The sequence below is a fragment of the Macaca fascicularis genome, chromosome 5, assembly GCF_037993035.2.
Source record: "Macaca fascicularis isolate 582-1 chromosome 5, T2T-MFA8v1.1".
Taxonomy (NCBI): Eukaryota; Metazoa; Chordata; class Mammalia; order Primates; family Cercopithecidae; genus Macaca; species Macaca fascicularis.
The window spans coordinates 108,672,382-108,686,039 of record NC_088379.1 but is presented as its reverse complement, the minus strand read 5'-3'; the positions used below and the strand labels follow the sequence as shown (position 1 = coordinate 108,686,039).

Genomic DNA, 13,658 nt, shown 5'->3' with positions numbered 1-13,658 from the left:
TATTGATGGAACATATCTCAAAATAATAAGAGCTATTTATGACAAACCCACAGCCAATATCATACTGAATGGGCAAAAACTGGAAAAATTCCCCTTGAAAACTGGCACAAGACAGGGATGCCCTCTCTCACCACTCCTATTCAACATAGTGTTGGAAGTTCTGGCCAGGGCAATCAGCCAGGAGAAAGAAATCAAGGGTATTCAGTTAGGAAAAGAAGAAGTCAAATTGTCCCTCTTTGCAGATGACATGATTCTATATTTAGAAAACCCCATTGTCTCAGCCCAAAATATCCTTAAGCTAATAAGAAACTTCAGCAAAGTCTCAGGATACAAAATTATTGTGCAAAAATCACAAGCATTCTTATACACCAGTAACAGACAAACAGAGAGCCAAATCATGAATGAACTTCCATTCACAATTGCTTCAAAGAGAATGAAATACCTAGGAATCCAACTTACTAGGAATGTAAAGGACCTCTTCAAGGAGAACTACAAACCACTGCTCAGTGAAATAAAAGAGGACACAAACAAATGGAAGAACATACCATGCTGATGGATAGGAAGAATCAATATCGTGAAAATGACCATAATGCCCAAGGTAATTTATAGATTCAATGCCATCCCCATCAAGCTACCAATGAGTTTCTTCACAGAATTGGAAAAAACTGCTTTAAAGTTCATATGGAACCAAAAAAGAGCTCGCATTTCCAAGACAATCCTAAGCCAAAAGAACAAAGCTGGAGGCATCACGCTACCTGACTTCAAACTATACTACAAGGCTACAGTAACCAAAACAGCATGTTACTGGTACCGAAACAGAGATATAGACGAATGGAACAGAACAGAGCCCTCAGAAATAATACCACACATCTACAGCCATCTGATCTTTGATAAACCTGAGAGAAACAAGAAATGGGGAAAGGATTCCCTATTTAATAAATGGTGCTGGGAAAATGGGCTAGCCATAAGTAGAAAGCTGAAACTGGATCCTTTCCTTACTCCTTATACGAAAATTAATTCAAGATGGATTAGAGACTTAAATGTTAGACCTAAAACCATAAAAACCGTAGAAGAAAACCTAGGTAATACCATTCAGGACATAGGCATGGGCAAGGACTTCATGTCTAAAACACCAAAAGCAATGGCAACAAAAGCCAAAATTGACAAATGGGATCTAATTAAACTAAAGAGCTTCTGCACAGCAAAAGAAACTACCATCAGAGTGAACAGGCAACCTACAGAATGGGAGAAAATTTTTGCAATCTACTCATCTGACAAAGGGATAATATCCAGAACCTACAAAGAACTCAAACAAATTTACAAGAAAAAAAACAAACAACCCCATCGAAAAGTGGGCAAAGGATATGAACAGACACTTCTCAAACGAAGACATTCATACAGCCAACAGACACATGAAAAAATGCTCATCATCACTGGCCATCAGAGAAATGCAAATCAAAACCCCAATGAGATACCATCTCACACCAGTTAGAATGGCAATCTAACAACAGATGTCAGGAAACAACAGATGCTGGAGAGGATGTGGAGAAATAGAAACACTTTTACACTGTTGGTGGGATTGTAAACTAGTTTAACCATTATGGAAAACAGTATGGCGATTCCTCAAGGATCTAGAACTAGAAGTACCATATGACCCAGCCATCCCATTACTGGGTATATACCCAAAGGATTATAAATGATGTTGCTATAAAGACACATGCACACGTGTGTTTATTGTGGCACTATTCACAATAGCAAAGACTTGGAATCAACCCAAATGTCCATCAGTGACAGACTGGATTAAGAAAATGTGGCACATATACACCATGGAATACTATGCAGCCGTAAAAAAGGATGAGTTTGTGTCCTTTGTAGGGATATGGATGCAGCTGGAAACCATCATTCTCAGCAAACTATCACAAGAACAGAAAACCAAACACCGCATGTTCTCACTCATAGGTGGGAACTGAACAATGAGATCATTTGGACTCGGGAAGGGGAACATCATACACCGGGGCCTATCATGGGGAGGGGGGAGAGGGGAGGGATTGCATTGGGAGTTATACCTGATGTAAATGACGAGTTGATGGGTGCTGACGAGTTGATGGGTGCAGCACAGCAACATGGCACAAGTATACATATGTAACAAACCTGCACGTTATCCACATGTACCCTAGAACTTAAAGTATAATAATAAAAAAAAAAAGAAGAGAAAGCTGTCCAAAAATTTATCCTTAATAAGCTAAGCAAAAAAGGAAAAAAAAAAAGAAACAACAGATACTTTAAAATAAAAGTTATCAGAAATAATTATTCTTTTATTAATCTAGTTTATTCTTCTTCAAAATAACACTTTATAGATAAGTTTAAATGTTGGATCTACAGATCCTTCAAATGGACCATGTAAAAAGATAGTATGTATCAGTAACTTATAGATGTAGGTATTAATGTAGTTGGTCATATTTCATTTAAAATTTTTCTGGAGTCTTTTATGTAGGATCACGACTGAAGATAGATTAAATCAACAGTAGATATTAACTCAAACACACAAGTGCATAAAATAAATTTATGTGTTTTCTGATACATGATTCTATGATATGGGCCAGCATTATGAACTGTTGAGAAATGTTACATTTCTATATGATAATGGTTTTTAAAACTTATGCGTATGGCTTTGGTTAATAATGTTAAAAGATGAATATTTGGATCTGTGTTGACTATAAAGATATCTGACTTCACTATGATACAACTTTAGAACAAAAATCCTTTAAAAATTAATCCCACTTAACCATGTTTGTTTTCATATGGATTTATAGCTTTGTTTCTTCTTTTAAAGTATTTTTATTTTAAATCTTAGCATGCACACCACAGAATCAAAAGATGAACATTTGGAGGATGAAAACTTCCAAACATCTACAACTCCTCAGGTAAAAACTTAAAAGTATATTGTAATATATGACATAAAATCAATCTGATCTTAAAATTTATTTTTAAAGTTTACTTATTAGATAGATTGCTTTTATATTTCTTTTATATATCTGGTTAAAAATGAATAGTGGTAAATTTAAAAATAGCTAGTTATAATAGGTCCTAGAAAATGAGCAGAAATAATGAAACAAATGGAAAGGGGTGCATTTTAGAGCTAAAGAGCACAGATTTTAGGAATAAGGAAAAATGTCACTTATTACTTCTTGCCACATTCAGGGAAAACTCAGTAACTTAAACGGAGGCAAAGACAAGTCTAGATTAATTAAAATGTTGTGCTGTGTATTCTGAAGAGACTCAAGTTTTTCATTTTTATATTTATATAGAGCAAGTCATTAGACCTTCTGTTGATCTGGTTTTACTTAGTAATAATTGCTTATAATTAGAATTGTAAATTTCATATTTTTAAAAAATACAGATTTCGATAGTTCTTAATGGTCAAAAAGTTGTTTTTAAAAATATTTTAAATATTCACCATTTATTCTAATTATCTATGAAGAAGTCATCTTAGTCTATATCAGTTTATTACTAATTCTAAAATAATAAAACTTAAAATAATATGGTTTTACTATATATGACCTTTCACTCACCTTAATAAAAATTCACCATTGTGTCTATGTGGTAACAGAATTTTTAGAAACAACCTCTATACCAGAACTCCAATAGGTTAATTATGATCAGATTTGAAGAACTTTGATCTTAAAGAGCTACATAATTCATTTGTAGCCATCAGCTGCTCTGACATCTCTGTCTCCTTAGTGATTACATGTAAAATTCCCTTCCTCAATGTGTCCATGCCCTCTAGCCTTTTTATTGTTTCCTATGATGATGTGATGTTCCCTCTTTCACTCACTCAAAGTATTATCAAGTCACTCAAATTGCTGGCACACACATACCCACACCCACCCACCCATGACAATCATAAGGCAAATTTGGGAGATTTCTATTGCAGAGTTAACTCTACTCTGGTGTTTTATTGTTGTCATCATTGTTTATGGTTTGTTTTTTACATTGGAAGAAGTTTCTCAATATTCTCACAAACCAAAGATTCCTGTTTTTTCCAAATCAGCAGTTTCATAATTAGGTTACCATTAAAAGGCCTGGGAGATTAAGGTATACCCTTGCACTATTTAATATGTTATCTATAAATATTAGTGGAAGCATGCCTGAATTTCTGAAGTCTTGACCTATGTTTTTCTCATTTTTCTTTCAGTTATATAAATTTATCAAATGAGATGAATCCAAGTAAAATTATATTTCACCTCCTTTCTAATTGAGTTGTATTTTCATTTCACAAAAGTTTTGGTGAATAATCTTTGGGATGTGTATAGAGGATGGACCATACTGTAGGCACCTTTATTCAGTATACACAAATGACTGAAAATGATGGGGACACAAGTCTATAAAAGGTTAAATCAAGGTACCCTGCAAAATATACTGCTGTTACATCCCCAAATAGCTATTGATATGGAGCATGAATCTTCTTTTCTATCTGTGATTCCTCGCATTGACAGTGATAATATAAATTTAATTCCAAACTTTGGTGGTTTAGTACATTCATAAAATTATACAAAAAGTATAGCTCCTTAAAGATTTTCTTGTTTTACTACAGAGTCTCATTGATCCTAACAGTACTGCACATGAAGAAACTAAAACTGTCATATCAGATACAGAAGAAATAAAACCACAGACAAAAAAGAAGACATACATTTCTTGTCCTCTAAGAGGAGCATTGAATAGAATTATTACAAATGGTATGTGAAACAAGAAAATGTAAATGAAGAGAAAATGATAAATATGTTTGATAAATATTAAAACACGAGATAACAAAGACACTACTTAATCGATATACTCTAGATGAGATGATCAGCTCTGTTACAAGCAATATGTGAACAAAGAGGAAATATTTTATTGAATCTTTCAAAGACAAAAACAAACACAGAATATTGCCTAGGAAGTGTATGTTTTAATATTTGTCATACTTTTTTATGTTAAATTTTTGGGATTAGAAACATCATTGATTAAAGGGTTTTATTTAAAACCTACTTTGACATTTACTTTTAAGTTAGCTAGAAAGAACATTATAATTTTGGAAATATTATGTTTTTTATTAAAATTGGGCCCTAAGTTTTAAAACAACTGCAACCTCGTAAAAAGTTGTATGTTACTTGCTTTCCCACTACAATTTTAAAGCATATTGTTGTTGTCAGCAAATACTTACAAAAGAGATATTCTTGTGTTTTTTTTTTCTAAATATTCTGTTTGATTAAACCTATGAGAGAAAGATATTTTGGCTTCAAGAAGTATACAGAATTTTGTTCTCTATAGAGAACAAAAAATTGATTAAAAATGATGAAGCACAAGTAATTGAAGTTTTAAACTTTTATTTTCTTATTTGCTGATTGCTAACTTTAAACTTTTGAAGCAAATTTTATTCATTGATTTTTTCATTAGTAAAGGTTGCTTTTTAATTTATATCAATATATTGATGGCCTTGAATCAAAGTTTCTGTGAGCTTGAATAGTCCTCATCGCCAGTGTAAGTGATGGAACTCCTTCGTAAATACACATGTTCCCATGACCTGGTCTATTTAGTAGGCAATTTCTACACAGCAGTTACTAGGAGTAGGGCCAGGGCCTGTGGAAGAGAGGGAAATGTATTAGTTACCAAATATTATTCACTGATTGTGGATTGCAGTTTGCTCAGGAGCTAATAGAGGAGTTCTAGAACATCAGAACTGAAACTTTAGGTTTAGATATAACTCATTTCCCCCTTTGTTTTCTTTCATTTTTGATTTTGCAGTTTTGGAGACATTTATAGGAAAAGGAGATTTTCTTTGTTTCTATTTGGGGGTGCATATTCTTGCACTCTCTTTTTTGAAATCAGTCTCTCTCTGTCTCTCTCTCTCTCTCAACCCACTCCCTACATTCACACTGTATCTTTTATACACAAAGTATAGAATCTCAACCTCCGGGTATGCTTAGAATATGTCACTGCTAGGAATCCCACTCTCCCGCATCATGGAATAAGTAATGTACAACCATGTGTAAGTAGAATGAAACAACAAAATAATTTCTTAAAACTGCATAGAGTTTGGATAATAAAAGGAAATAGAACAACATGTTTTTCTGTAAATAATAGTTAATTCACCAATACCACAATGCATACAAGTTAAATTTAAATAAGAAATCTAAACTCTCAAATGCACACAGAAATCAGTCTAATCACATTGAATCATACTGTTTACATACCTTATTTGGAGAATGGCTTGCTTCATCCCAAATAAATGGATAGTCTAGGACAGTAGATTTAGAGCTTAAGTTATTATTCCTTTTTGTTTCTTTTCAACCTACTTTTAACAAAAATGCTAATATATTTTATGAAGCTTTTTTTTCTTTAAATAAATTAAAGTTTTCTTATATGTCCAACTATGATTTTTAAGTAATCTTGGGGACAGAACTTCTCCATTAAAATTTTATTATCAGTTTTATGAAATTAGCAGTCTTGGAAGTTTAAGGTTCAAAAATAATATCCCAGAAACTTCCAGTTTCCAGTTCTACATGTAAGGAGATTAGAAGTCATCACTGTGTCCTAAAAACAAATAAAAAGCTGAAGAAACTGAAAAATGAACAACTCTTCTTAAATCCATCAGAAAAGTGAGTCACAGGGCAAACTGCTGCCCCAAAAATAAGAGTGATTAGACTGACAGATTCAGAGAATCATAACTTACAGGAATGAAAACCTCTTTGGGAACTAGGATCAGGGTACAAAAACCTGAATTGTAATTTAAAACTTGGCTGAAGCTCTGTGTGGAAAAGTCAAGAGTTAAAAACTCCAGGAGGGCCCCAGTTATGGGATGGGAGAGGCCCACACTTTTTTAAGTTTTACCTTCTGCAACCAACCAGCAGGGGAAGAGGGAAGTATCAAGGAAGAGAGAGGGTAACCATTGTGAAATATACCACAAGAAGCATTCTGTTCTTCTTACAAAGTCTGGCCCCCGCATCCCTCCCAAAGAAAAGGCTGGGTGCAGTGGCTCACTCCTATAATCCCAGCACTTTGGGAGGCCAAGGTAGGCAGATCACGAGATCAGGAGATCGAGACCATCCTGGCTAACACGGTGAAACCCAGTCTCTACTAAAAATACAAAAATTAGCTGGGCATGGTGGCGGATGCCTGTAGTCCCAGCTACTAGGGAGGCTGAGACAGGAGAACGGCGTGAACCCAGGAGGAGGAGCTTGCAGTGAGCACTGCACTCCAGCCTGGGTGACAGAGTGAGATCCATCTCAAAAAAAAAAAAAAAATTTTATCAGAGCCTAACCTATACATGTTTTTATCAGAGCCTAACCAACTTAGATCTGATGGATCTAAGAAGAGTTGTTGATTTTTCAGTTTCTTCAGCTTTTTATTTGTTTTTAGGACAGAGTGATGACTTCTAATATCCTTACATGTAGAATTGGAGACTGGAAGTCTCTGGGATGTTATTTTTGAACTAAACTTGCAAGACTGCTAACTTCGTAAAAACTGATAGTAAGATTTTAATGGATAAGTTCTGTTCCCAACTCTAGTCAGCCTTCTCTAGCCTTCCACATAGTTGAAGGGAAATATCGAACTCTAGCCCCCTCTAACCATCCTGTACCAACTAAGGGAGTGGAAAAAAACTGAAAAGCATTTTTGACATTCATAGCTCAGAGGCACAGGCCTACTAAAAGACTGAGATCTAGTGATAGAACTATAGAATGTCCCCTCCCCCTGCCGCAAACACACACAGCTTATCACCACATTACTAAAGTCTTACTTACCACAGGTCCTTTTATTCAGTACATCATGTTCATCTTTCAACTAAAATTTACAAGGTGTATTAAAAGGCAAAAAAACACAGTTTAAAGAAATGGAGCAAACGTCAGAACCAGACTCATATACGGAAGGTATGTTGGAATTATCAGACCGTGAATTTAAAACAATTATATTAAATATGCTAAGATCTCTAATGGAAAAAAATAGAAAACATGTAAGAACAGATGAGTATTATATATAGGATGAAAATTGTAAGAAAGAAATGCCAGATATCAAAAACACTGTAACAAATAAAGAATGCCTTTGATGGGCTTATTAGTAGGCTGGACAAAACTGAGAAAGTATCTCCAGGCTTGAGAATATGCCAGTAGAAACTTCTAAAACTGAAAAAGCAAAAAGAAAAAAATACTGAACAACAATGGAACAGAATATCCAAGAATTGTGGGGTCACTACAAAAGTTGTAACATACATGAAATGGGAATACCACAAGGAAAAGGAAGACAGAAAGGAACAGAAGACATATTTGAAGCCATAATGACTAGGAATTTCCGCAAATGAATGTCAAGCACCAAGTCACAGATTCTGGAAGCCCAGAGAAGACCAAACAAGGTAAATGTTCAAACAAACTACACCTAGGCATATCATATTCAAACTTCAGAAAAATCAAAGATAAAGAAAAAAATATTGAAAGAAGACAGAGGAAAAATGACCTATAAAGGAGCAAAGGTAAGAATTACATCCAACTTCTCATCGGAAACCATGGAAGCAAGAATAGAGTGGCATGAAATATTTAAAATGTTGAGAAAGAGAAAAAACAAAAGCAAAAAACACCAGCCTTAGAATTCTGTATCCTGTGAAACCATCCTTGAAAAGTGAAGGAGAAATAAAGACTTTCACAGATAAACAAAAATTGAAGAACTTTTGTGCCAGTTGACTTGGCTTGCAAGAGATGTTAAAAGATGGTCTTCAGAGAGAAGGAAAATGATATAGGTCAGAAACTCACATCTATTTAAAAAAGGAAGAATATTTGAAAGGAAATACACAAGGGTAAAATCTTTTTTAAATTCTTAATTTATCTAATAGATAACAATTTGTTCAAATTAATAATAGCAATAATGTATTTATGACTATAGCTTATGTGTAAAGGAAATGAATGAGAGTAATAATACAAGAAATGGGAGGGAGGAATTAGAAATATTATTATAAAGTGTTTGCTCTACATATAAAGCCATATAGTATTATTTGAAAGTGGACTTTGACTGGGCACAGTGGCTCACACCTGTAATCCTAGCACTTTGGGAGGTTGAGGTGGATGGATCACTTGAGGTCAGGAGTTCGAGACCAGGCTGGCCAACATGATGAAACCTGTCTCTATTAAAAATACAAAAAATTAGCCGGCATGGTGGCAGACACCCGTAATCCAAGCTACTCAAGAAACGGAGGCAGGAGAATCATTTGAACTCAGAAGATGGAGGTTGCAGTGAGCCGAAATTGCACCACTGCACTCCAGCACTCCAGCCTAGACAAAAGAAGGAAAAAAAGAAAAGAAAAGAAAGTAGATTTGTATTACTTGTAAATGCATGTTGTAAACTCTCAGGCAACCATTACAAAAATTTATAAAGAAGTATAATTGATATGCTAACAGAAAATTGAATCATATAAAATGCTCAATTAAAACCACAAAAGGCAGGAAAAGAATGGAAGACAAAAGTAGCAACAAAGAATAAGGGCAATGAGTAGCAAACAGGAACAAGCATGATTGATATTAACCCAAATGTATCAATAATCACTTTAAATGTCAATGATCTAAATACACTAGGTAAAATACAGAGATTGCTAGAGTGGGTCAAAAATAAGACCCAAATATGTGTTTTTTACAAGATACATATTGATTACGGAAAGAGATGGAGAATCCATTCTAACACTAATAAAAAGAAAGATAAATTAGCTATATTAATTTCCGACAGCAGACTTCTAACCATGAGTGTTATCAGGAATAAAGTGGAGCATTACATAATAATAAAAGGGTTACTTATTCAAAAAGACATGGCAATCCTTAATGTATTTGTGCCTAACAAAAGAACATTAAAATACATGAGTCAAGCCAGGCTCATTGGTATGCATCTGTAGTCCCAGCTACTCTGGAGGCTGAATAGGACGATTGCTTAAGCCCAAGAGGCCAGCCTGGGAAACATAGACCCTTTTTCTTAAAAAAAGAACGCATGAGTCAAAAACTGATAAAACTATAAGGAGAAAGAGATACATTTCATTTTTCTAGTTGGAACTTCATTTTCTAGTTGGAACCATCTATCCAAAATGGACAGAGACAGCAGGCAAAAATTCAGTAAAGACATAGTTGAACTCAACAGCATCATCAGTCAACTGGATATAATTGACATTTATAGACTACTTCATCCCAAAAGAGCAAAATACAAATTCTGCTCCAGCCAATATGGAACATTCACGAAGATAGACTATCTCCTGAGCCATAAAACACACCTTAATAAATTTAAAAGGATGCAATCTATGCTCTCAGACCACAGTGGATTTTAACTAAAAAATCAGTAACAGAAAAACAGCTTTAACATCCCAAAATACTTAAAGATTAAACAACATACTTCAAAATAACACTGAATCGAAGAAGAACTCTCAAGAGAAATATAAAAATATTTTGAACAGCCAGACATGTTGGCTCACACCTGTAATCCCAGTACTTTGAGAGGCCGAGGCAGGCAATTGCTTGAGCTCAGGAGTTTGAGACCAGCCTGGGCAACATGATGAAGCCCTGTCTCTACAAAGAAATACAAAAATTAGCTGAGTGTGGTGATGCATGCCTGTAGTCTCAGCTACTTGGGAGGCTGAGGTGGGAAGATTGCTTACCCTAGGAGGCAGAGGCTATAGTGAGCCAAGATCACACCACTATATTTCAGTGTGGGTGATAGAGTGAGACTCTGTCTCAATAAAATAAAATAAAACAATAAAAAATACAAATACTTTGAACAAAACGAAACTACTACTTATCAAAATTTATGGGATGCAGCAAAAGCAATGCATAGAAGGAAATGTATAGTATTTGATAATATTTCTTAACAGAAAAAAAGAAAGATCTAAAATGAATAAATTTTAAGTTTCCACCTCAGGAAGCTAGAAAAAAATAGCTAATTAAATTCAAAGTAAGCAGAAGAAAATAAGTAATATAATTTGGAGTAGATATCAATACAATTAAAAACAGAAAATCAATAAATTCAATGAAACAAAAACCTGGTTCTTTGAAACAGTCAACACAATTGATAAGGCTTTAGCCAAACTAAGAAAAAAATGTGAGAAGACACACATTACTTATATCAGAAATAAAAGAGAAGACATTGCTACAGATCCCATGGGTGTTAAAGGGATAATAAAGGAATACTATGAACAACTTTATGCCCACAAATTCAATAACCTAGATAAAAAGGACCAATTCCTTGAAAGACACAATCTGCCAAAACTCACAAGAAGAAATGGATCATATGAATAGGCCTATAACTATTAAAGAAATTGAATCAATGTTTCTTTCCAAAATAAAAAGTAAAAGGCCCAGGTGGATTCACTGATGAATTCTATGAAACATTTAAGGACGAAATTATACAATTTTCTCAGCTATTTCTAGAAGACATAAGCAGAAGGAATACTTTCCAATTTATTCTATAAGGTCGGCATTCCTAATATCAAAATCTGGCAAAACACATTTTAGAACCATTATCTACAGACCAATATCTCTTATGCACATAGATGCAAAAATTCTTCACAAAATATTAACAAATTGAATTAAACAGTATATAAAAAGGATACACCATGACCATCACCAAGTGGGATTTATCCCAAATATACAAGATTAGTTCATCATTCAAAAATCAAGTAATGTAATCCATCATATCAACAGGTTAAGGAAGAAAAATCACATGATCATATCAGTAGATGAAGAAAGGTATCTGACAAAATCCAATGCCCAGTCATGATTTAAAAATATATATATATATGTGTATATATACACACATATATATATGTGTGTGTGTGTATATATATATGTATATATATCAGCAAGCTTGAATAGAATGGAAACTTCCTCAACTGGATAAAAACTATCCACTAAAATCCTACAGCTAACATTGTATTTATTGGTGAAAAACTAGAAGCTTTTCTTCTAAGATCAGTAACAAGGTAAGGATGTCTCTTCTTGCCACTTCTTTTCAACATGATACTGGAAGTCCAACTAATGAATTATGACAAGGAAAGTAAATAAAAGGTATACAGGTTAGGAAAGAAGAAATACATTTGTCTTTGTTTACAGATCAGATGATTGTATAGGTAAAAATTCTAAAAGAATCATGTAAAAAAGAACTCCTGGAACAACTACTAAGTGAGTAAGTATGCAGAATACAAGATTAATACACAAAAGTCAATTGTTTTCCTATGTGCCACAGTGAACAAATGGAATTTGAAATTAAAAACAGCACCATTTACATTAGCACCACAAAATTAACATCTTAGACATGTCTAACAAAAATATATACAAGATCTATTTGAGTAACAACTATAAAATTCTGATGAAATAAATAAAAGAACTAAATAAATTGAGAAACATTTTATGTTCATGAAAGACTAGTATTGTCAGATGTCAGTTCTTCCTAACTTGATTCAATGCAATCCCAATCAAAATTCCTGAAAGTTATTTTGTGGATTATGAACAAATTTATGTTAAAATTTGTTTGGGCAGGCAAAAGACCCAGAAAAGCCAACCTGACATTGAAAGAGAGAAACAAAATCAGAGAACTGACATTACCCAACTTCAGGACTTACTATAAAGCTACAATGATCAGGACAGTGTGGTATTGGTAAAAGACTAGACAAAGAGACCAATCAAACAGAATAGAGTCCAGAAATAGACCCACAAAAATATTGTCAACTGATCTTTGACAAAGGAATAAAAGCAATACAATGGAGCAAACATAATATTTTCAACTAAACATGATGCCAAAACATATGGACATCCACATGCATGCAAAAAAAAAAAAAAAAAAAAGGAATCTATACATAGATCTTAAAACCTTCCACAAAATTACCTCAAAATTTATCATAGACTTGAATGTAAAACATAGAACTGTAAATGTAGATGGTAACATAGAAAATCTAGACGACCTTAGGTATGGTAAGGAGTTTTAGATATAACATCAAAGGTATACTCCATGAAAGAAATAATAGATAAACTTGATTTCCTTAACATTCAAATCTATGTTCTTCCATGCTGTTCCCTTCTGTAAAAGAGAAGGGAAAAAAATCTATGCTCTGTGGAATACACTTTCAAGAGAATGAAAAGACAAGCAACAGATTGGAAGAAAATATTTGCAAAGGGACATATTTGATAAACTACTCTAAACAATAAAGCCTATATAATAATATCCCCATTCCTTCTGGGTTACAGTTAGTAGAGAACAGACACTAAGTAGCCAAGTGGGGATGAACACAGTTTCATTAGTGGAGGGCCAAGTACTTCCACCAACGAAAGACCTCCTTGGAAAACTGGAGTAAAGATAAGGCTTCTCCATAGATCATGTCTCTTCCTGTCTGGAAAGTTGATCCTTCAGAGCAGACTTTGAGTACCCAGTTAACTAGGAGGACGGACTTGCCTCAAAAACAGTATCATGAGCAGACCGGAGTTCACTAGAGGGTGGAGAAGAGAAATGGACTGCTAGCCCTGCCGTTTAGTGGGGTCCTGATCCACATGTGTTTACCACTGAGAATAACAAAGGAAAAACAATGCAAAACGGAGACATGAATGGATTTCTCACTTTTGAGGCAAAAGAATCCTACCTACTGGTTCTAGGATATGGCTCAATAACTA

The 13,658-nt window shown here is 34.1% G+C and overlaps 1 protein-coding gene across 2 annotated transcripts in view; it reads left to right on the top strand.

The window, feature by feature from the left end:
• The window catches only part of SLC9B1 (solute carrier family 9 member B1), a 122,119-nt gene that overhangs the window by 30,406 nt on the left and 78,055 nt on the right, over nt 1-13,658 (top strand). For both annotated transcript variants that reach the window (XM_005555564.5, XM_065545283.2), the window contains 2 exons: nt 2,855-2,924; nt 4,595-4,736. In XM_005555564.5, the coding sequence (XP_005555621.1) occupies nt 2,856-2,924; nt 4,595-4,736 (211 nt within the window). In that variant the 5' untranslated portion in view covers nt 2,855. The remainder of the gene's footprint in view (nt 1-2,854; nt 2,925-4,594; nt 4,737-13,658) is intronic.